We start from the raw sequence: 22,461 nt of genomic DNA on the forward strand, positions 1-22,461 counted from the left end.
GATATTCAGACAAACAATACAAAATGAATTTAAAGAGGTGAAATTTTCCTAAATTACCCTAAAGGCAGAAGCCTAGTATGTACCAAACCGTAATTTAATAATAAGTTTAATTTTAACTTCATGTATTGCATTGATTTGTTGTTGTGGATTGTGATTGGTTCGTCTGGGATTACGGTAAAGCTTAATTACGAACAATTTAGATCCACCTAACAAGGATAGAAACTAATAAGAGTACGATAATACGGTAACTAACATATTCAATGTCTCAACAGTAATCCCCAAACGATGGAACCCAAGAAGGTAGAAGTGCAGAAAAAGCTCGATATATAATGAGGGAAAATTGAACTATTTGTGCACAGTAACAGAATATGGCTTCGAGATACAGGAAAATTAGCAAACTAAGAATGATAACCAATCAGAGAACAGAAAAGGTCGTGTGAAAATATGAATCAGAGATGGTATGGAGGTTATCATTACAGAAAAGAAACCAACACTAACTAACAAAAAAACTGGATAACTTTTCGTCTTAATCGGCAGGTGGTTGATATGTAGTTACCTTACTCTATAGAAACGCTTTTATCGAATAGTATCGATTAGAGACTTGTTAGCTGACGACGCATAGCCCGAGTGTTTAACAAACTTGACTTAGATTTCAATCAGCACGACTTCACAAGCGACCCAACAGGCAATTTTCTAAAGCGAACTAGTAAAGTAAATATTAAGTCAAGTTATCAGCTGTAGTAGCGGACGATAATAAAATTGTTTGGGTATTTAAACAGCTTATCTGATATGATTACATAGGTCAATCATTAACAATTTAGTGGGTTCGGAACTGAAACTCTACCCGCAGTTTAGGAATTGCAAGACTGAGATATGAATGGTTGCTCACAGAAAAATAGTATTTTCAAGATACTCCAAACATAGATAGCATAACAGATTAGAAAAAAATAAAATTTTAATCATACACAATTTTACTGTAAATATTAGGAATTAAAAGTATAGCTAATTATACTATCCGACTATTCAACTACTGGTAGTGTTAATCATGAGGTTTTAACGTTCAACTGGAAGACCCCAAACCAGGTTATCAAGTCGCTGGAACACATCTCCAGAAGAATTATTTTTCTGTTTACGGAACCCTAAAATTACACTAATTCACTAGTGAATCATAATTTACACATATAGACCTACAGACATAGCTAGGCATAAGACTAAAAAAGTTATGTAACAGGATGACAGGTTTGTATGATAATAGTAAAATACACATAGTCAGTCAGTAACAACGAAGAACTTCGTACGTGCGTACATCAGTTCGAGTTGCCACACCATATTAGCACAGAGATGCAGTGGTCGATTCAAATCCCGTAGTGCTAGATGTAGTAAAAGTATAAGCAGTAATCGGAAATATTAGGGTTTGAAGATGTTATTCAAGGAGTATAATACAGTGAAATAAATTTGGGAAGGGAAAAAAGGGACACAAAGAATTCAGAAAATTAGGATTTGGGAGAACACAAGGAGTGGATGCACCTGCGCCATTGCAAACGATTTTGAGCCATGTCATTCAGGGTCTCTAACTATCGGTAGCTATCATCTCGTGGTCCCCAACCAGGTAGTCTACACCTACCAACATGACTCAGTCCACTTATCAGTGACTTCATGGACTTGTGCCATGTTTTGGTTTGGCCGCCCCTAGCTTTCTTCCAACCTACTCCTACACTATAAAACATCGCACTTCGGTAATTCGGCATTCGTAACACATGTCCTAGCCATCTCAACTGATGAAGTTTCACTACTTCATCAATTGATTTGCCTTCCTTACCTAATACCCGTTTCCTAACATCTGCGTTACTTACTCGATGGTCCCAGGATATACGAGCAATGCTTCGAAGACACCTATGATCGAATACTAGTAACCTACGAATATTCTCTACTCCTGCCGGCCATGTTTCACTGCCATAAAGTAGGACGGAACGAACTGCTGTGCAGTAAACCCGTCCTTTGGTTGATAGACGGATATATCGCCTACGCCATAAATGACGCAAGTTGGTAAAAGCTAGTCACCCCCTATCATTAGTTCGGGTGTCAGTGCAACCCAATCCTGAAGCAACATTTTGCATTTCGAGGGGGAGAATCGCATCCCGAACATGCATGCATTGTTGCTTAGAGTGGTCAGAAGACTCTGCATTTTGTCAGCGTCTTCGCCAAATAAAACTATATCATCAGCATATTCTAAGTCAACAAGTGAACCTCCCGGTAGAAGTTCAGCTCCTGTAAATTTAGATGAGGAGAGTGTTATCTCTAAAAGTACATCGACGACAAAGTTGAACAAGAATGGAGAGAGTGGACAGCCCTGACGAACACCACTTGAGATAATCAATCCTGATGACAGTTCGCCATAAGCTCTCACTCGACCAGTTGTGTTCGAGTAGAGAGCCTTTATAAGGTTAATGTACTTTGGTACTCCTTTCAATGACAAACACTGCCATAGAACCTCACGATCAACAGAGTCGAATACCGCCTTAAGGTCGAGAAATACTACGATTGTGGAGCGTCTGAACGTGTGTCTGTGTTCTAGAGCCTGACGTAGTGTGAATATCTGATCTATACAACCACGTCCAGGTCGAAAACCGGCCTGGTTTTCTCTAATCTGCTCTTCACGAGCTTTGATTAGGCGTCGAAGTATTATTGAAGCTAATATTTTAGACACTATATTAGTCAAACTGATTCCTCTGTGATTGTCACAAGACGACTTTTGTCCTCTCTTATAGACTGGCACAATCAGTGATTGAGACCAGTCAGATGGGATTACGTCCAGTTATCAAATTCTACCTAAGACCTCGGTTAATCTCATTGCTAATACTGGACCACCATCCTTAAAAATCTCAGGAGTAAACCTGTCAGGGCCTGCTGCTCTCCCTCGTTTCAGATTTCCTATGGCTTTTTCAACTTCGTAAAGAGACGGAGGACGTACATTAACTTGCCATTCAGGTTGACTGGAGATCGTGGGAAACCAAAGTGTGGCTGAAGGCCAGTTGAACTGATCCCTAAAGTGTTCTGCACATCGATCCAATCTCCTGGATTGAGAATGAATAATATGTCCATCTTTCTCTGAGATTGTTTCCCTAACAGTCGGGTTCCTAATACCGGTTTCCTTAACAAGTCTGGACAGTTGTCTGCTATTACCTATTGCCGCTGCCTTATCCATCTTTCTTGCTTTCGCTACCCACCACTGTTCGCGATCATTGCGTAGGCTTCTTGTCAGCTTGCGCCTAAGCTGACTCCGCTCTTCGTCATGTTCAGAGCCAGATGGAATGAGTTTTCGAGCAACTATCAGTGAGGTAGATGCTGCTGAGATCCAATATTTCTCCCTAACCTTGTGGTTTACCGTACTAGCAGATATCACTGCCGTTTCCACAGCTTTTCGTATATCATTCCATGCTGCCTCGAGGTGGGCATCACACACATGGCTGCCTAACTGTTTTTCTAGTTGTTCCTGAAATATACTCTTAGCTTGACTATCATTAAGTAGGGCCATAAGCGGTTTCCTTGCAGCGTCTTTCCTACGTCCAGTAAGATGCAGACAAATACGTACTCGCACTAGAGCATGATCTGAGTCTAAGCATGTGCTCCAGAATGAGCGACAGTTTTCTATCGAGCCCCTCCACCGGTGACTGATAGCGATGTGATCTATTTGGGTCCAACGTTGGGACGAATTCGGGGGTCGCCATGTTAAAAGATGTTTTTCCGTATGCTTAAAGTTAGTATTTGCAAGGAACAGGCGGTTATCTGAGCATAGCTGCAACAGACGGTCGCCATTATCTGTTCTTTGAGCCACGACACCATAAGATCCACTTAGGTGTCTTTCCCTTTCGCTTAGTTTACCTATTTGAGCATTAAAGTCACCGGCCACTATTACTACATCCGAGCGCTTAGCTTTTCGGAGAAGGTCCGAAAGCTTCCTGTAAAACTCATCTTTTACATCATCTGAGCTGCAGTCAGTGGGAGAATAGGCAGAAACGACGAAGAGGCAACGACGAGTGTCCCTATCTTTCCAAATCCTTGCTGTTCCGTTTAGTCGGACAGCGCACAAACGACTGTCTACTGGGATTCACTCTAAGAGAGCTAGTTCTGCCCTAGGACTCAATGCTATACCTACGCCGGCGAGGCCACGAGAAGCAGTATCAGGGCTTTCAGATACACGAAGTGTGAATTGAGTCGGTTCTTTATTTTGGCATACTGATGTCAAATGAATGACGCCACTTGGATCCTTTATGCGCGTTCCAGAGACGCAGCACACATCGATGGCGCGAGATTCTAAAGTCTTAGCTAAGGAAGCCTGCTGTCCTATTCGGCACTGTTCGGACGTTAAAAGCTCCTACGTGTAGTTTAGAGCGTGGTTTCAGGAGACCAGGAATAGCGTTCCGCGTACTCGAATCGTTTGCCCTAGCGATGCGAGGCGACAAAGGGACGTGAAAAGGGTTATTCGTGGAGATAAGAGAGGTATGAGGAGGTATAGGAAGGATTTGAATGTGACCAACTTGGTCTCGTGTGCCGTTATGGGTATGAGGGCTGGTGTAACTTCCCGGCTGCCCACACCGTGGAAGGGTATTTCTTGAGGAACCTGAAAAAGAAATCGGATTAATGTCGGCCTTAACGACTCGGGAGTGTGACCACAGAGCCCAGGGGACAACCGTTTGAGGCCGGTCGCGCACGGCCTTTTCGTGGGAGGATTTTGACGTGTTAGCTCCGTCCTTCAAAGGGCCTTACCGCTGGAGACAGAAATCCGTGAGGTAAGGTGAGGTGTGACATTTTTAGGGTCGACCTTTTCTAACCCCTTCCTTCCTTGTCAGAAGGCGGCATCGCTACAGATGCTGGTTGTCCGAGGGAAACACCTTATTGCTGTCACACCTCTCTACAGTCAGCAGTACGACTTCGCCCTCAGATCTTGAGTTGCTGCTTTTAGTCTTACCGTTCTCCAATCGACCTGCCTGGCATGGTGAAACCTACAGGAACTTATGTTCCAGTCAATATAGCTCGGTTGGGTCATCACGATAGGCAAGCCCGACCGCCGCGTCAAGGTAGCAGCTTCGGTCGGGAAAATACACATAACAAACATGTTTTGAGGTCAGTAACAGAACGCTGAGTAGTAGATGGTGAGGATATACACAATCCACTCTACAAAAGGATATGCATAATTTTTGATGACAAATTGTCAAGAATTATACAACAAGCAGAGATAGTTAACTTCTTAAAAGTGTTATTTTACTGGAACCCAAGCCAAATAATCAAACTCCATTGATTAATCTTTTAATTGTATGTAATTCTCGCACTCAATTTGATGAGTGCTAAGAATTTCTATTTCTTTTAAATGAATTGTTATACCAGTCATATTTACAGCTCTCAGCATCAGCCCATTTCTTAAAAAAGAACGACTGGGTCCCATGATAGCTATAATCATGGCCTGATTATGTAAAAATAACTCCAAAAAGGATCTACAGTTATAAAATAAGTTATTTGGATGAAAAGCAAGTGGATTCACTGAGTTTATTATTAGTAGTATGAATGTGAACTAAATACGAAGTCAAGATAACACATATATTTTGAAACCGTAAACGTACAACAGATTGTGTACGAAATGATAACTCACATTTTCAAAAGAACTTCGACCTTTAGATAAATACTTCCAGCGTTCACGTAACTCCAGGTGCATACACCAAAGAGACCAGCCTCCGTCAGTTAACTTGTTGATATTCTCAGTAAGTCTGCAGATAAGCAAATCAAAAGTTTCACCTCCATATGAATGCAGATTATTTTCGATACTAAACATATGGAGCTGTGAAAGTATACAGCTAGCGGCGGACAGTGTTTGCATAGATCGTTTGAGAGAGATATGCTCCGCCTATATAGATGTGATATATACAACCTCTAGAGATAACCACAATAAATATGAGCAGAATTTATTTGAAAAAAAACCCAAACATTTTGATGTTATATCATTCGAATAAGATATAATGATATACCTTAAAAAGTGAGGTATTTGGACACAGAACATACTACACCTAAAAAAGAGAAAGCTCCATGCAATGGATCACCCACTTCCCTCATGATGATTGGTGGTAAAATTTCTGTTGGTGATGGCTTTGTGAATGGAAATAAATTAGAGGGGTCGAAAATACAATCAGATGTGGATTTAGAAGTTAAACAGTTCTGAACCTGCTGTTTCTTTTTGTTGTTGAGAAAAGAGTGCCTAGTACTCTTCTAAGAATGCACGTGACTGAAATAGGCTTCACACGGAACTACAGGAGAATTATCATTTTAGAAACCACCGCTGAACATTGCGGTACTCAGTACTTGACTTATGGTGATTTGATATACATAAATGTGTACAAACTAAAGCTTTCAAATGTAGTAGGATCGATCTATGAAACCCCTGAAAAGTATTAAAGGCGGGTCGCAAATCCAAAACCTGATCCTTTAACACAATGAGTGAGCAGATTTTCTTTTTCGTTCTTAAACTTAATGAGAAACAAAAAACATTATACTAGTAGCAGTACTTAGCTGCTGTAATAGTTAGCTGTTGAAGGTTTGAGACACATTGTGTCAGTGCTTTATTAAAACTAAGATTGGGAGGTATGAAAAAATAAATAATGTCTAACTAAAAAAGTGAGACATTTCTATGTGGTATTTCCAGAATAATAAACCTCTGTCTGGGGCTAAAACGCTTAATAAAACCTTCATTTTCGTACTTTTATTGTGCTTCACTTTTCCAATCAACTATGATTGACTGTCACATATCTCAAACGTAATCCACGTAATCACGTGGTATAATTGACACTGAAGAAAAAAGATAAAATCTTACACTCAAATTTATCTGTATTTATTTATTATTTATTTTATTTGAACACATAAATACTGGTACAAGGAGGCACCAGATACATATGCGCCACACAAATCAGCTGAGATTTTTGTGAGGGCTGTGATACTACCCGGGTGCCCAAACCGAAGTAGGTGGTTTTCTTAGGGGGCTACACCCGGAGCCTTCGATCTGAAGGTCTAATCAACAAGGCAGTGGAGCATCATAAGGTGATGCAGTCCCATGGTAACCGGTGAGCAACGATTGGTTCATACGCCATTTGTTCCCTCAGGGTGAAGAAGCCCATGTGCACCATCGGTTTGGAATCAGGGTTTCCCAACTCCCTTAAGTGGACTCTCCGTGTCCACCATCTGCTGTTTTACAACTATAAATCCTTTGGTCGTTAGATGGAAATAATATTTATTGGTCTTTTGGATACTTCAGAACAAAATGTTTATTATATTCGCCCCCTAAGTACATTTAAGTAAACACAAATACGTATTCGGCAAGGTAATTGACAAAAACTCACATTTTTTAACCTTGAATAATGTCTAAATCTGGACACGTAAAATGGGGAAACAAGTATACATTGACGTAATCTGATTATATGAAATAATTCAATAATCAGTTTGTCCCAGTTACTTCAATTTTAGACGACTAAAGACACAAATTATGGATTACATTTTGCCTATATATTTGTAGATTAGGGGAATTTTTGGAATTAGGATAAATAATGGAGGCGTAATGTAAGGAAAGAAAAAGAGTCTACTAACACAAGCTCATGGACAAAAGAAAACTAACCTCAAGTACACTCATATATGAATTTAAGTCACATGTTCCTCTGATCGACTTGGTTAGTACGGTCTGTAGGTCAAAAGATCCTAGTTACAAATTTAAAAAGTAATCAAACTATAGTATGAGCTTGGAAGTGCAAGGAGAAAAAGTGGGGAAATGGAACAATCATGTACTGTCCCGAGATGCCATACTTTACATAAACGCAAAGAGAAGAAATAACCAATAACCAATAGTAGCAAGTAACAAGGAAAAAAGCGGGAACGGACAGTCGGATTTACAAAGTAAGATTATAGAAATTTTGAGTATAGAAACTAAATACACAAATGATATAGATTGAGTTATTTTACTGCATCCTTAGTGAGATGATAATCATCTTATAAAACTAAGTAAAGATATGTACATCTTCCTAGTCTTCAGTAAATAATTTTGTTTTGGTGTGACCACCTTATTTTTTCCAACTTTTTCATAAGTCAGAATCGATGATAACTCCAACTTGAGGAAGAGGATCTTTAAATTTAAATTTAAAATGGATTCTGGGTTTTTTAAAGATATTCAAACGGCACGGAGGGTTCACCTAGGGGAGTTGGAAAACCTTGATTCCAAAAGAATGGCGTACATGGGCTCCAGTATCCTGAGGGGATGAATGACGCATGAACCTATTGTTCACCACCGGCTACCATATGACTGCATCTCCTAACGTTGCTTTACTACCTTGTGGATTAGACCTTTAGGTCGAAGGCTCCGAGTGTGGCCCCATAAGAAAACCGTCTGCTTCGATATGAGCATCAGGACAGCATCACAGCCCACGCACAAATCAAATGAAATGAAAATTACCACTGGAAATACTATTCCTGCTTTAATTAAAGGTTACATAATTCGCATTCACTTGATATTTTATTTATTTATTTATCTATTTTAACACATAGATATTGGTACAAGGAGGCACCAAATACATATGCGCCACACAGATCTCATTCGATATGTGTGCGGGTTGTGATACTGCCCGGGTGCCCAAACCGAAGCAGGTATTCACTTGATAACATTCACTTTTTATATACTACGCCATTTATCTACTCACTTCTATTCTCACCTTGTGTATTCTTATTTTACAACTTACATAGCAGCTCGCCAATAGTGAAAACCCTGTCCTACCTAAAAGATTTCGGGTCATCGACTCGTCGAAAGTTGAATGCTATCACCGAAAACAATTACTAAGTCTTTCTGAAACTAAGTATACTATTCAAGATGGCTTCCTTCAACGTTCACACACTAATGCAGATCTGAAAACAAATAGGGTTGGTTATGTCTTTAGAAAGTCTTAATATCGATGTTTGTTGTCTATCCGTGACCCGCATTTAAAACTCTAGTGAAGTACTACAAATTCGATCTCCATCTGTCGCTTCGAAAAGCTTGTTTCACGTGCGTTTATCCGGGGACCCTGTGGCATCTTCATCTGGTCTTGCTGGCGTTGATGTCGCATTGAACGCTAGAGCTGAGACAGAACTGATTGATTGGATCCCCATTAACAGTCGGTCATGTGTTGTTAAATTAGAAAGTTCCACCAAAGTGGGAAATCGGCGTGAGAAACGATGTCTTTTCGCCATCTCCGCCTATGCTCCAACAAATTGCAGTCCGGATGCTACCAAGGACGAGTTTTGCCATCAATTGGCGTCCTCCCTCTACGTCCCAAGCCTGGACTTAGATTGATCACGTCGCGATCAGCTACCTCTGGTGTGGTTGTGTACAATACTGCACTGGTTGCAATTGCATAACGCCATGAAAATAGCGAGTAAATTCGCTTGCGTCTTCGTGAAACGTCCCGCTTATAAGCATTGGGCTTCTCCAAGCTTCCTTACAACTCATCGAATCCCATTAGTCTGCTTTGAGTGACCGCGAGTTTGACCACAAACTACGACTTTTACGTAATGAAATTAGGCAAAGCTTACGTAAGGACTGAGAAGCCTGGTGGTCGGAGAGTGCCACTAAGTTGGAAGCAGCTGCTGCATCTGGTAACAGCTGGAAGCTCTTAACTCATCCAAGTCACTGGCAGCAAGAAGTCTGGTGTGAGCGGAACAATCTGCGAAGATGACGGGATACCAATCACTAACATCCATCGACGTCTTGGACGATGGTCAAAGTTTTTCGTTAAGCAGTTCAACTGGTCTGCTGCCTCGGCAACATCGATCTGACTGTCCTGACCTCCATGACCTGTGACGACTGATCCACTAGATGAGGTGGAAGTCCGCAAGGAACTCCAACTCTTGAAGCGCTACAAATCACCTGGCCCAGATTACTTACCTCTGGCTCTTTTTACGGATGGTGGCGACTTTCTGGCTAAGGAACTGACTGTGTTGTTTACAAAGGTCTAGAAGCTAAAGAGTGTACCAAAGTCATGGAATGAGTCGATAGTTGTCCCTATCTTTAAAAAGGGTTCACGTCGTTCCTGTAACAACTATCGAGGGATAAGTCTACTTCCGATTGCGTCCAAGCTATTGGCTTCCGTCATACTTCGTAGATTGTTCAAAACCCGAGAAAGATTGACTCGCGAAGAGCAGGCTGGTTTTCATTCTAGTCGAGGATGTATTGGTTATATCTTCACCCTCCACCAAATGTTAGAACACCGTCATACTTATCACAGGTCAACAATCGTAGTGTTTCTTGATATCAGGGCTGCCTTCGAGTCGTTGGACAGGACTATTCTCTGGGATTGTCTATGGAAGAAAGATGTGTCTGAGAAGTTTATTAACATCTTCAAAGCCCTATGTACAAACACCACAGGCATGGTGAGGACATACAACCACTTCCCTCCACTGTACCATTCAAGCAGTGATTATTTATTAATTTATTTGAACACATAAATATTGATACAAGGGGGCACCGAATACAAGTCACTTGATTTGTGAGATTAAACAGGGTGGCCCAAGGCTTTGTTGATTAGGATTGACATAATTTATACTCCGATCCTGTAAACGTTTGGTTGATAAAGTAACTTAAAGGACTAAAGCATTCAACTTCATTAATTTCGCCATAAATCAGAAAAAGTTGTATTCCATCACAATTTTACACAAGGTGCCAAATACTTATGGAGCAGATAGGTGGAAAACAAAATTCTGTAGTTTATCGATTGAGTGAATGAACAAATAACTTTAAAGTGGAATTGATTTGAAACATAGATAGATGGATGGAGTAGAAGGTGGTGTTCCCAACGGCAAAGCTAAGCAATCAAACTATGTGAGTCAGAGAACATACCACTACCAAAGAATACACAACTGCTCGTATATTTATCACACTAATTGAAAATTAATCAAATAACCAAATAGTGGTAAACTTACGTCTACTGATTGAGCGAAGCTTAGCCTCAGTTTCTTGAACGTCCAGTTCAACATCTATAAATAAATAATTACGCTTTAATGAAGTTGAAATCGTCTTTTTACAACATTGGGTTTTCAAATCGTGTAAAATTACGGTCTCTAACCTTTTATTGTACGTGATGGGTCGTGAAATAAGCTCATCGGTTGAACGAGACTTGTAATATCACTCCATATGGTTTCGATTTCTTGAAATCTACTGGAAATATTGACCCCAAGAAAATCTTCCACTGGTTCAGTTGCGTAATCAGAGGTCTTTCCGGACATAACCAAAAGCTGGTTGGCCAGGGAACGTAAACGATTAAGGTCAACGTCTCGATTGTTAATACATCCAAGGTAATTCTGAAAATCAAAAATGACATCGATATAACTTCCTAACAAAAATTCATATTTCTAATACATGTATGGATAGCTGGTACATTTTAATTCATACAGCTTTTTCTTTTCCCAGCATAAATCACCTGTCGTTATAGAAGATGAAGTGCCTTGCGTGACATAAAGCCTAGTAGCCCCTTCGGTTTATGTAAATTCACAGATATACAGACTGATGTTTTTATTACTATATCCAGGTAGTTCTTTAAAAATACCTACGACCGAATACCTATAATCTAGATGCCCTACACTAAAAAGACAAGACATACAAAAATTTGGCATCCAACTTACAAGGCAATAAAGTATGTGCCGATAATGCTATATTCAAGAAAATGAAGTATCGCCAGAAAAGATTCACACCAATAAGGATGCGAGCGAAAAATGCAAGTTAATAAGGGCGACCATTAAAAGGGTGCATATTAGGAAAGGTAATCATTCAGAGGAAAAATAACATTTTTCTATCATGTGAAATATGTTTGACTTACTCTCTGTCTACTTGCCTTACGATCAATGAAAAACACACATCTCTAAATGCATGATGAAAAGTCTAATCTCAACAGATACTTCAGGTTTCCAAATTTGGTAACAAATTGTTATTACCCTAGTCATGCTAATTTCCACGTCCATTTGGAACAGCTAGGATATAATCTATTAAAGAGGATGTTTGCGTGTTGGATTCTCAAGAAATCAGGAGCTTGTTAGACAATCTCAGTTGACCGACAATGTAAAGGTTATAGAATTAATTACGACTATACACTTGCAGTGAAAATGTAATATGTAAAGTAGATTTGTATCTACTTTTTAGAGGAAATATTTTGCTCAAAATGAAATAACTGTATATAAAGTCCACTAGTTACAGTCTAGGTTGTTTTTCATACCTCATTTGAGTGGATTTGGAATACGTGAAGCGCTGTAAGGGCGAAAAACATGCCTTAATTTCAAAATTAAGTTGTAGTCGGAATTTTTTGTTAAATGTGTTCCCGAAAACATTATATTCTGTGCTCAAAAGCGAAGCATAACTAAATTTTATTCTGTCGACTGTCGTAGTCCGTGATAGCAAGGGCTAATTGATTAGGCTTAATTTAGTATTAATTGGATTAACACGTTAAGTGGACCCCATGCAATTACTATTAACATGTAATTACTATGTATATAAGTCAGATTGTCACTTATCCCAGTTGAAATCATACTTAAACTTACGTCTAACAGATAGAAACGTCAAAAACATTTTTCCAGACTAGTTAGCTTAAATCAAAAATCCAATTACACTACAATATCTTAAATGATTTTGCTGTAGAGGCGACAGCAGCTTAACAGTGCAGTATTTTTTTATATCGCAAGCTTCAATCACCACTGTAAATTATACGACAATGCAACTTTCCAGAAAGCGATTTTTTTATAATTTGGATGATGACCACATTCTATATTAAGAGATGCTGTTTGATTACAAGTTCATGGTGTAGCTAAGTCATAACCATGAACTCGAGGTTGGAAGACGGTCAGTCAGTCAGCTACAACGTAGGGCCAGGCACATATGTGCATCGGTCCAGGTTGCCATACCGCATCAGCACAACAAGATGAACACCGGATTCATAGGAGTGGTTAGGCCAAAGGTGGTAATATATAAAAGAAAGATTGCAATAAGGATATAGTACAGGAAGAAAGAATTAGTTCGTAGAAAGAAAGATATGAAGCGATTTTAATCTCTTAGTTTAAGAGAAGATAGAGAATGTATACACCGACGCCATTGTGATCGATTCTGAGCCATGTCACCAAGAGTCTCCAACCATTGGTTACGAAAGTCACGCGGACCCCAACCAAGTAGTCTGCAACTACCAACATGGCTCAGACTAGAAGTTAGTGTCTTCAAGCATTGATGCCACGTTTTGGTTTGGCCGCCCCTAACTTTCTTTCAACCATCTCCAATACCGGATAGCATTGCACGTCGTGGTAGTCGGTGTTCAGGCATACGTAACACGTGGCCCAACCATCTCAGTCGATGACGATTCACAACCTCATCAACTGATTTACCATCATTCCCTAATACCCTGCGTCTAACCTCTCTATTACTTACCCTGTGATCCCAGCAGACGCCAGCAATATTTCTAAGGCATCTGTGGTCAAATACTTGTAGCTTACGAGTGTCTTCTACTCTTAATGGCCATGTTTCGCTGCCGTAAAGTAAAACAGAACGAACTGCCGCGCAGTATACCCGTCCTTTTATTGATAGACGGATATCTCGCCTTCGCCACAGGTGACGTAAGTTGGCAAAAGCCAAACGAGCTTTTCGAATCCGTGCTGAGATTTCGTCAGACACCAACCCATTAGGGCTGGTCAGACTTCCAAGATGAGTGAAGTTGCCAACGCGTTCCACTACTTCACTCCCTATCCTTAGTTCAGGTGTTGACGCAGACCAGTCCTGAAGCAACAACTTGCATTTAGAGGGAGAGAATTGGAAGACGGAACTCCTAAACTCTTGATTGGTCACACTGGTAAAGATGAGTCGACTCCTTAACTTGCCACAACCAAATACCAGAGTAAGAGGGGCAGAAATAGCATTAGTGGCAACAGAAAAGATCAGGAATCGAAAACGATTCGAGAAGATATGGATCAGTCGGGTAGATTTTAAAAAATCGTAAGGTATTTTATCAGATTTGGAGCTAAGGAAAAAAAGGTGGATGCATATGAGCAGTCATATTAGGTCTTTAATTATTGGTTACCACGGTCACGTGAATCTTAAGCATATAGTCTGCGCCTACCTGCATGGCTCAGTCGACAACCCGTGTATTATTGTAATGATGCAATACTTCGAGTCATAGTTTTCTTACTTGGGAGAGAAATTGAACTCCTAACTACATTTAAGTCATTTTACAGAACATTAAAAGTGAGTTCATGTTTGAACTTAGCGAACATACCTGATTCATGTAAGATTCTGAACGACTAACATGGGACAAACGTCCTTCGAAAGCCATTTTACAAACTCTTTTAAGCCATCTCTCCAATTCTTCAGATAATAAGCAGAATTGGGCGAATAATTTGGCGTAGGCGTATATTGGCGTGTTTTTTGGTAAACGATTGTTACTCGTAAATCTCTAACGGGCAGGTTAACAAAAATACAAGTTACCACTTTGTCCAAGAGGGAATAGCACTCGTCACGAAGATCAAGAAATGATTGTGTCAACAATAGTGGAACGCTGTTATCCAAAGCCATTGGGATGCTCAGTAGTAGTTCAGCTTAATTTTCAATGAAATTACGTCAAGATTAGCATGAATATATAAAATTAGCGCAAACTCCCTAATTACTGTACCGAAAACCTAGTTAACAAATAAATCACAACGAACTAATCAGGGAATTTCCTTGTAAGTAAGATACACATTGACCAGGTCACACTGCACTTTAAAGACGCGCGTAAAACCAAAGCTCTCAATCTCGCGCTGGATGCACAAAATGCACATCAAATCCTGAGGCATTGACATATAGTGGGTGAGAATTGGAAATATGCGAAGATTATCTGGGTAGGTGAAGACATGAAGAACAAGCTAGGCGATGAGTTCTTGCGATTATGTTACATGTCGAGTATTTTGGATGTCTTTATTTATCAGCTGCGAACATTATTTTCGCTGTCACACATCAGTTTTCGTAATGTTTGTGCTTCTCTCATAGCTTTTATCCCAGTTTGTCGGTAGTTTGACCTAGTTGTCCGATCAATGTTAAGTCGACTGTAATATGCTTATTTGTATCAACCTGAACCCAAGCAAGTAAAACGAACTATTTATGAAGTCCGAGATAGATTCTAAGTGGTTCAAATGGTTGTGGACGAAATAGAAGAAGCTTTCTCTTAACAGGCTTCCGTGTCTAGTAGCAGGGGATCACCAAATCCTCCAGGCAGGAACCTAGGTATGTTAACAATAAAAGAGGAAAAGAAATTGGTAAATCATAGTATAATGCTGTCCTTGGTCCTTAAGAATAGGCCAAGTTGCCTCTTGAAGGACTCCTGAGAAGTCGCTTGGACTAGCTCGGCCGGCAGCGAATTCCAGCTTTTGACAACTCTTAAGGAGTAGAAGTTATGTCTACATTCCGTTTTGCTATGTTGTGTTTCCAGCTTCTGGGTGTTACCCCTTAGGTTATTATTCGAACTAAGCTTAAGTAGGTGTTTAAGAGGATGTCCAGAAGTGTTAAGAATACTATAAGCCATTGATAAATCACCTCTAAGACGCCTATACTCTAATGGGTAAAGCTTAAGTGATTGGAGGCGCCCTTTATAAGGTTTAAATTTGAGTCCTCGAACTGATTTCGTGGCTCGCCGTTGGATACACTCCAAAGTGTCCTTACCCTTTTGGAGTGAGGGAGGAAGTACTATGTTTCCGTACTCTAAATGGGGACGGATGAAACTATTGAAGATTGTATGGAAAGTTCGTCCGTCAAACTGTCCAAAAATGCGCTTCATTGTTACCAGTGCAAGGTTTGCTCGGAAGGCATTTTTGTCACAGTTAGCATAAGACTTTAAATCATGGGGCACCAGGACTCCTAAATCTTTTTCGACTTGGGATACTACTAGAGAGGAGTTTTCTAAGTTATAACTGTAGTCTGCGACATGTCGCAGATGGACTACTTTACACCTTGAAGTGTTAAAGGTAAGTCCGTTATCGTCTGCTCAACTTTGAAGTCGAGTCAGATCCTCCTGAAGTGCCTGTATATCGTCTTCGTTGCGTCTCTCTCTCCAAAGTTTCACGTCGTCGGCGAAAAGTAATAAGTCTGACGTTACCTGTTTAGGAAGATCATTGATGTGGATCAAGAAGAGAAGAGGTCCCAGTACTGAGCCCGAGGGAACCCCACTAGGACATTCCATAGCCTGAGAAAACGTGAAATTAGTCCTGACCTTAAAGTGTCGATTTTTCAGGTATGAAGTGAGCCAATTGATTAGAGGTGGTTTGATACCTAGTCGTTTGAGCTTATTGATAAGACACAAATGGTTAACCTTATCAAAAGCTTTTGAGAAATCTAGGTAGATGGTGTCAACCTTCCCCTTGCGATCGAGGATGCTTGTCCATCTGTCCACCGCAGTCAGCAGGTTGGTTATACAAGAGTGGCCCTTCCTGAAACCATGCTGTTGGGGTGAGAAGAAATTTAAGGACAGTAAATAGTCATCTATACCGTCGCATATCAGGGACTCCATGAATTTTGAAGGTGTAGAGAGAAGAGCCACAGGCCGGTAACTTGAAGGTTCGCTGCGTTGACCTCCTTTGAAAATTGGTGTGATGTGAGCTAGCTTCCAATTTTCCGGTAGTTTTCCTCAGCTTAGCGCGTGTGGGAACATCACGCTAAGCGGCGTTGCCCGGATTGAGGCTGCTTCCCTTAGTATAGCAGGATGGACCATATCCGAACCAGACGTGTCTGTTCTTAAGTGCTGCAGTTTCCGGAACACCAAGTCAGCGCTTAGGTTCACTTCGGAAAGTCCTTTACAGTTGCAGATGAAACTGTCATCAGTAAAGTTGATGTGGGTCGGTTGAAATGTCCGAGAGTATTGTTCAGCCAAAAGGTAGGCGGCGTCGCCATCGTTATTGGTCGGGCCGTTAAGACCTAGCAGTTGGGAAACTCCAGTTTTGGCTTGACGAAGAGAGGCTGCATAACGGAATAAGCTTTTCAGATTAGTGAAAAATTTATCCATAAGCTTTATCTGGTACTGGAGTCTTCTTCTCTTATAGCCTTCGTGCATATGTTCCTTATATGTTTGTATTGCCTATACGCTCCATCGTTATTAGTTCGTTTGTATTCCGCCCAACAGTGCCTTTTGCGGCTTAGCAGGCGAAGAGTGCGGTTCTTGATGATCGTAGGTTGCTTGCAGCTTTTGGGGACCGTTTGAGGAACTGAATGATTTGTAGCACATAAGAGCGTGTGCAGTAATAAGTCCCAATGGGCGTCCACATCGAGTTGAGTGTGAACATCCCAAACCACCTGTTGTAGATAGTCGTGTAGAGCTGGCACATTCATCCGTTTAAAATTCCAACGCAAATTATTGGTGGGATACCTTAGCTTAGTTTTGCTGACAAAACTGAAGGCTATGACGGCATGATCGCTTTTTCCCAGAGGAGCCAGGATTGAGAGGTTGTCAACTAGAAATTCTTCGTTTGTGAATACACAGTTTTAGCGCGATGGTGTCTGACTGTTTCTCCAACGAGTTGCCGACTTCATATTTTCATGTAATCTCAAGTCCTCAATGAGGTTGAAGAACCGAGCTTCTAATGAGTTGTTGCCTCCAGTGTACGTGTGTTCCGCGAAGTTGACTCTAGGGAGATTAAAGTCCCCTAGAATCAGAATGTGTGTGAAACCGAGACGGGTAGAGCGGGATAGTCCTTCCAGCATACGACTATCGTACTCGATGTCGGCAGTTGGCTTCCTGTAAATGACTCCGACTAGACACCCCGAATACTTGACAATCTAACAGAGCACCATATGGATTCCTCAAGATTGTTAAACTCGAGGTTGTGAACTTGGTGCACCTCCAAGCAAGAGCCTATGTATATGGCTACTCCGCCCCCAATTCCTGTTTTTCTGTCGTTGCGGAACAAAGTCATCCCAGGCAATGCTAACTCTTGGTCCGAGAACTGAGAAGATATCCAGGTTTCAGATATTCCTATCAGACGGGCCTTATTAGCGTTACTAAGTTCACGTAATTCATCCAGTTTGTTTGGTAGACTCGCGTCGTTCATATATAAGCAATTTATGCTTTCAATTTGGAACGCGTGAGCTTCGTCCTGTTTTTCTTTGTGAGCCTTACGTGAATGGACAGGTAGCCCACCTATGAGATTTGCCGAGGTGGTAGGCCCTGTCCTTTACACGTTTTTTATCATTTAGACAGTCCACAAGTGAAACGGCCAGCTCCAACTTGCCAACTTGGCAATCGACGTCTGTCGGCACGAAATGCTTCCAGAATTGCAGCCGCCATGTGGGAAGATGGGAAGGTTATCTTCATTAGACGAGGTCTAGGATCACCATCCTTCTTGGCTAGTCTCGTCACATGCTGAGTCAGGACTGTTTGATGAATTTCCATGCCCTGATGTCAGAATTTCATTGAGTAGGGTCTACATTTTCCGGTATACCTTGCACAATTATGTTTCTTCTGCGGAAAAACTTCTCGCGAGATTCTTTAGGGGTGTTCCGTATGATATTGCGCTCAGAGTACGGTATGTCGGGCAATATTCTTACGTTACCATCGAATTTCAGCGAGTGACTTGCTAGCAAGACGTCCTCTACGTCGGTAGCATTCCTAAGTGTTACTCGGAGAAGCTTCAGGTGATTTAGATTCTTAGAATCCTTCCCTCAAGTGAGCCGGGTGACCGTCAAAGGCTCTATTCTAGGAAGTTCGAGCTTCTTGTTCAATTCACCCCAGAGCATCCTGTCATTTTTGTCCTGCAGACTGAGAGGAAGGTCAGGATTGTCAACGAGGTTCATGATAATGAGAGAATCGTCACGAACTGTTGTTAATTTACCAGGTTTCACGATGGGTTCAGGTTTAATACCTTGTTGTTTGGAGATCAAGGCGCGTTTTGGGGTCTTGGGCTGTTTGATGACCGGGCGAACGGTCTTGGGGGTAGACTGTGCGACCAAATCACCAGTTGTTTTCCGTACAGCAACACTTGGGTTGCTCGGCTTAGGCGGTGACGCCGGGTTCTTTCGGGCTCTCTTAACGTGGATCGAATCACCTACAGGGTTTTTGGGAACCACTGTTGTGTTCAGGGACCCTGGGCTGGGGGACCCGAGTTTGCTTAGGGAGTCTAATACCGTCAACGTAATGATGGTGCTGAGCCTCGACACGTCATCATTAGTTTTGGTGGATGCTCCATCGATGGTATACCTGTCGACATCCCTATTTTTGTGTTCGTCGCACGCTCTTGTTTGTCTACCGGTTTTTTTACTACCGTTATCCAAGTTAACTGATAACTTGTTGCGCAGGCCTGTCAGTAGGACAATGATGTTACTCAGCAAGACTACAGCGTCCGCGCTGCAAGTGACACATACCCACTTTTGGTCTGACTTGCTGAGTCTGTTGTAAGCAGTTGCTGTCATATCTGTCCATGCTTCGTGGAACCAACCTTTGCAGTTGTCGCACTGCATGCCAGTTGTAACAGCAAAACGGCATCCCGGACGTTTGCATGAGTTTTTCATGACTATGTTGAAGCAAACTATGTAATAAATGCTTGCAAAAGCCTAAGACCCTTAAAAAACACTAAAAAGCACACTGAAAACGGACAAAAACGGATAAAACGAGTGAGATAAACTGAAACTAGTCTTTACGTGAAAAACAAAAAAAACGAATAGTAAGCTGAGGCAAAACCACAGGTAACTATTAAATATGGTGAAACTAAAAAAAGTAATCTACCGAACGTATAGCTCAGGATAGATTCTTTAGAACTGAAATAGTGGTTAGATTCGTTCAGCAAAAATGAGCTCTGAAAACCCTTAACGTTTGATTTACCATCCCGAGGGATGTTGATGAACAAGGATATCTAGTAGTTGTGTAACAGCTCAGGTTGGTTGGTTAAGAGTTGACCCCAAACAACCAAGCATATGCTAAAACAGTACTGTTCAAGTATTCATTCACTTCCTTATTTTTTATAAGCGTTATATTCGCTATTATCTTATATTGAATGTTGAGAGCCTTTGTTTGTCTGAACGGATAATCCCACACTCCACTGTGACTGCGCGAAGATAGAAATAAAGACCTATTCACTACTTCTCTGGTTTCTTCTATCAATAGCACGAGGGTTACCTTAAGGCACGAAAGTTGTTTAGCAAGTGCTAAACAACTTACATTTAAGTAAAAGTCGATGTGATTCTGAGTTAAACCATTTTTAAATGTTATATGAGTTTCTGGTGCACGGTAACAAACAATTATTACGATTATTAGTATCATCATTTTTGATGGAAATGATATATCAATATGTAACGTATCTGAGGGAGAAAAATTATATGAGCCATAAGTGACGTTGATAGCCTTTCCATCCCGCTTTCTGAGCGCATACAGCAACTGTACAGAACATTACTGTAGGTATCGTATTAAGTAGTCACATACTCTCTATAAGTAGAACGATGCATGTTTTTTTTCGGACATGTTAACTGAAATATGTCGTTAGTACTAATTTATTATGTTTCTGTTATATAATTAACGAATGGGTTTCTGTAAACAGAATCTGCAGCCACCGACCAAATTATAAACAGAGATCTGATGCATATGATGTGTAATATCTAGATTGTGCCCTCCGATGATTTCATATTGTATGTAAATAATACGTTACCGTCAGAATTATGGACGTCGTAATTATATTTTCCAAACGTTTCATTGTACTACTTGAATTTCGTGAGTCAAATTATTTGGTGCCTACAATTCGTTCGTCAATGCTAAACGGCCAGTTAACATTGTATGAGGGTTGGAGAGTGGATGGCATTATTTACAGCAAGTAAGACATTTATAGCTACATTATGTTGGCAGCTATTCCATCAGAGTATTGAATGTGATACTCACAACGCAGTCTAGCCATTTGTTTCATGATTAATCTGCTGTTTTTCAGAATTGCAAACACTTAGCTGTTTCCAATTTCCACAAACAGTTACCCTTTAAGATTATCAGTACACCTCCCCATCAAACAACACCTAAGGCTAAACTAAAAATTGGGCAAAGGTTTATTATTACATCATTACTACTGGTAAATAAAGGACATCACTTGATGCAGAAAAATCAGTTTACAAGTTATAAATATAGGTTAGTTTGAATCGCAACCGCGAAAAATTATGATAAACAGTTCTTGTCACGTCTCCTCATGTTCTTATATTCCGATCATTTTTTCTATCGTTAATAAGACAACACAAAAATAGTCGTTAGAGAATCTGGAGTATTACCTAGTTACTGATTATTCTCAGATAGTAATTGTCAGCTTCCTTTTCCATTATCACCGCAAACCGCTAACCATATTTATCCAATCTGTTTTTTGTTCATTTTCTGGATTCGTCGAGTCTGTAAATATTGCTTGCTTCATTAAAGGGACTATACTTATGCACTATGATAGAAGATATTTGTGTTGTATACCTTCTATCAACTGGAGTGCCTAAGAATGTGACCAGTTATGCGCTTTATACTTTGCAAGTGGTTGGGCTTTGCTTCAAGAGTCCATCTCCTTATGTATACCAGTGGCATATGGCGGCAAGAATATCGGGATGTTACAAACGTTCAACAGTCGCACTCGCAAATGGTTGTATCTCCCTCATAGGGTCTGACACTGTAAATTATAAACATCGAACCACCGTTTTCATATGCCATATAAACAAATCGCATCATTTTGGGTTCCAATATAGCTTTTTTTCTGTGAAAAGGGTTTGAGATGGTTGATAATCGGAAGTACTCGTCATGGTGCATCATACTTTTAGCACCGACAGGCTATTGTCATATCTTCAGTGCTTATATACGCTTACCTGTGGAGTGATGAGCTTTCCTGCTCTTTACATCTGCAGCACTGATCTGCCCACATGGTTCGTTCATTAATACTTTCAACTGCTTCATCTATTGATAGTGATCGCAGTAACACCAGCTTCTAACTTTACCTTTTGAAGACACTCTTCTAATCTATGGATCACAAACCATCCATGAGGTACCACTAGGATGATTGTGAAGCACCGTGAATACTTTTATGACATATTCTTCCTCCTTCAAAGTCATTTAGAACACTGTAAGTTTGGAAACTTAGACCGTAAACTGAAAACTGGACTAATTTTGATTTGGTTATTTATTCTCTGAAGGAGTAGCTTACACTAAGTCACGAGAAGTCGGAAAATCTAATTTCTCTAGTCATCGGGATATTACAAATATGTTATTATTTATAACAATCTACCCAATGCTCAATTTATTAGAAATCGTCAAGTCAAACCATGGTAATGATACTTACCATATTACCTAGAGTTCTCACGGTGTTAAACCTTATGGTTTTGGATTATGACCAGATGTACACTGAAACATCACAAAAATGCATTTAAATTTCATTGCTTTCGACATGCATTTAATGGGTATAAGTAGTACGAAA

The 22,461-nt window shown here is 40.5% G+C and overlaps 1 protein-coding gene across 1 annotated transcript in view; it reads right to left on the reverse strand.

The window, feature by feature from the left end:
• Positions 1-19,868, reverse strand: part of MS3_00010152 (uncharacterized protein) — a gene marked incomplete at both ends in the record, with an annotated part of 42,322 nt that extends 22,454 nt beyond the window's left edge. Inside the window, 6 exons of the mRNA XM_051218505.1 lie at positions 5,619-5,899; positions 7,655-7,734; positions 10,981-11,034; positions 11,124-11,358; positions 14,304-14,480; positions 19,866-19,868. Of these exons, the coding sequence (XP_051074306.1) occupies positions 5,619-5,899; positions 7,655-7,734; positions 10,981-11,034; positions 11,124-11,358; positions 14,304-14,480; positions 19,866-19,868 (830 nt within the window). The remainder of the gene's footprint in view (positions 1-5,618; positions 5,900-7,654; positions 7,735-10,980; positions 11,035-11,123; positions 11,359-14,303; positions 14,481-19,865) is intronic.
• Between the last annotated feature and the right edge of the window lie 2,593 nt (positions 19,869-22,461).

Source organism: Schistosoma haematobium, chromosome 1, assembly GCF_000699445.3.
Source record: "Schistosoma haematobium chromosome 1, whole genome shotgun sequence".
NCBI lineage: Eukaryota > Metazoa > Platyhelminthes > Trematoda > Strigeidida > Schistosomatidae > Schistosoma > Schistosoma haematobium.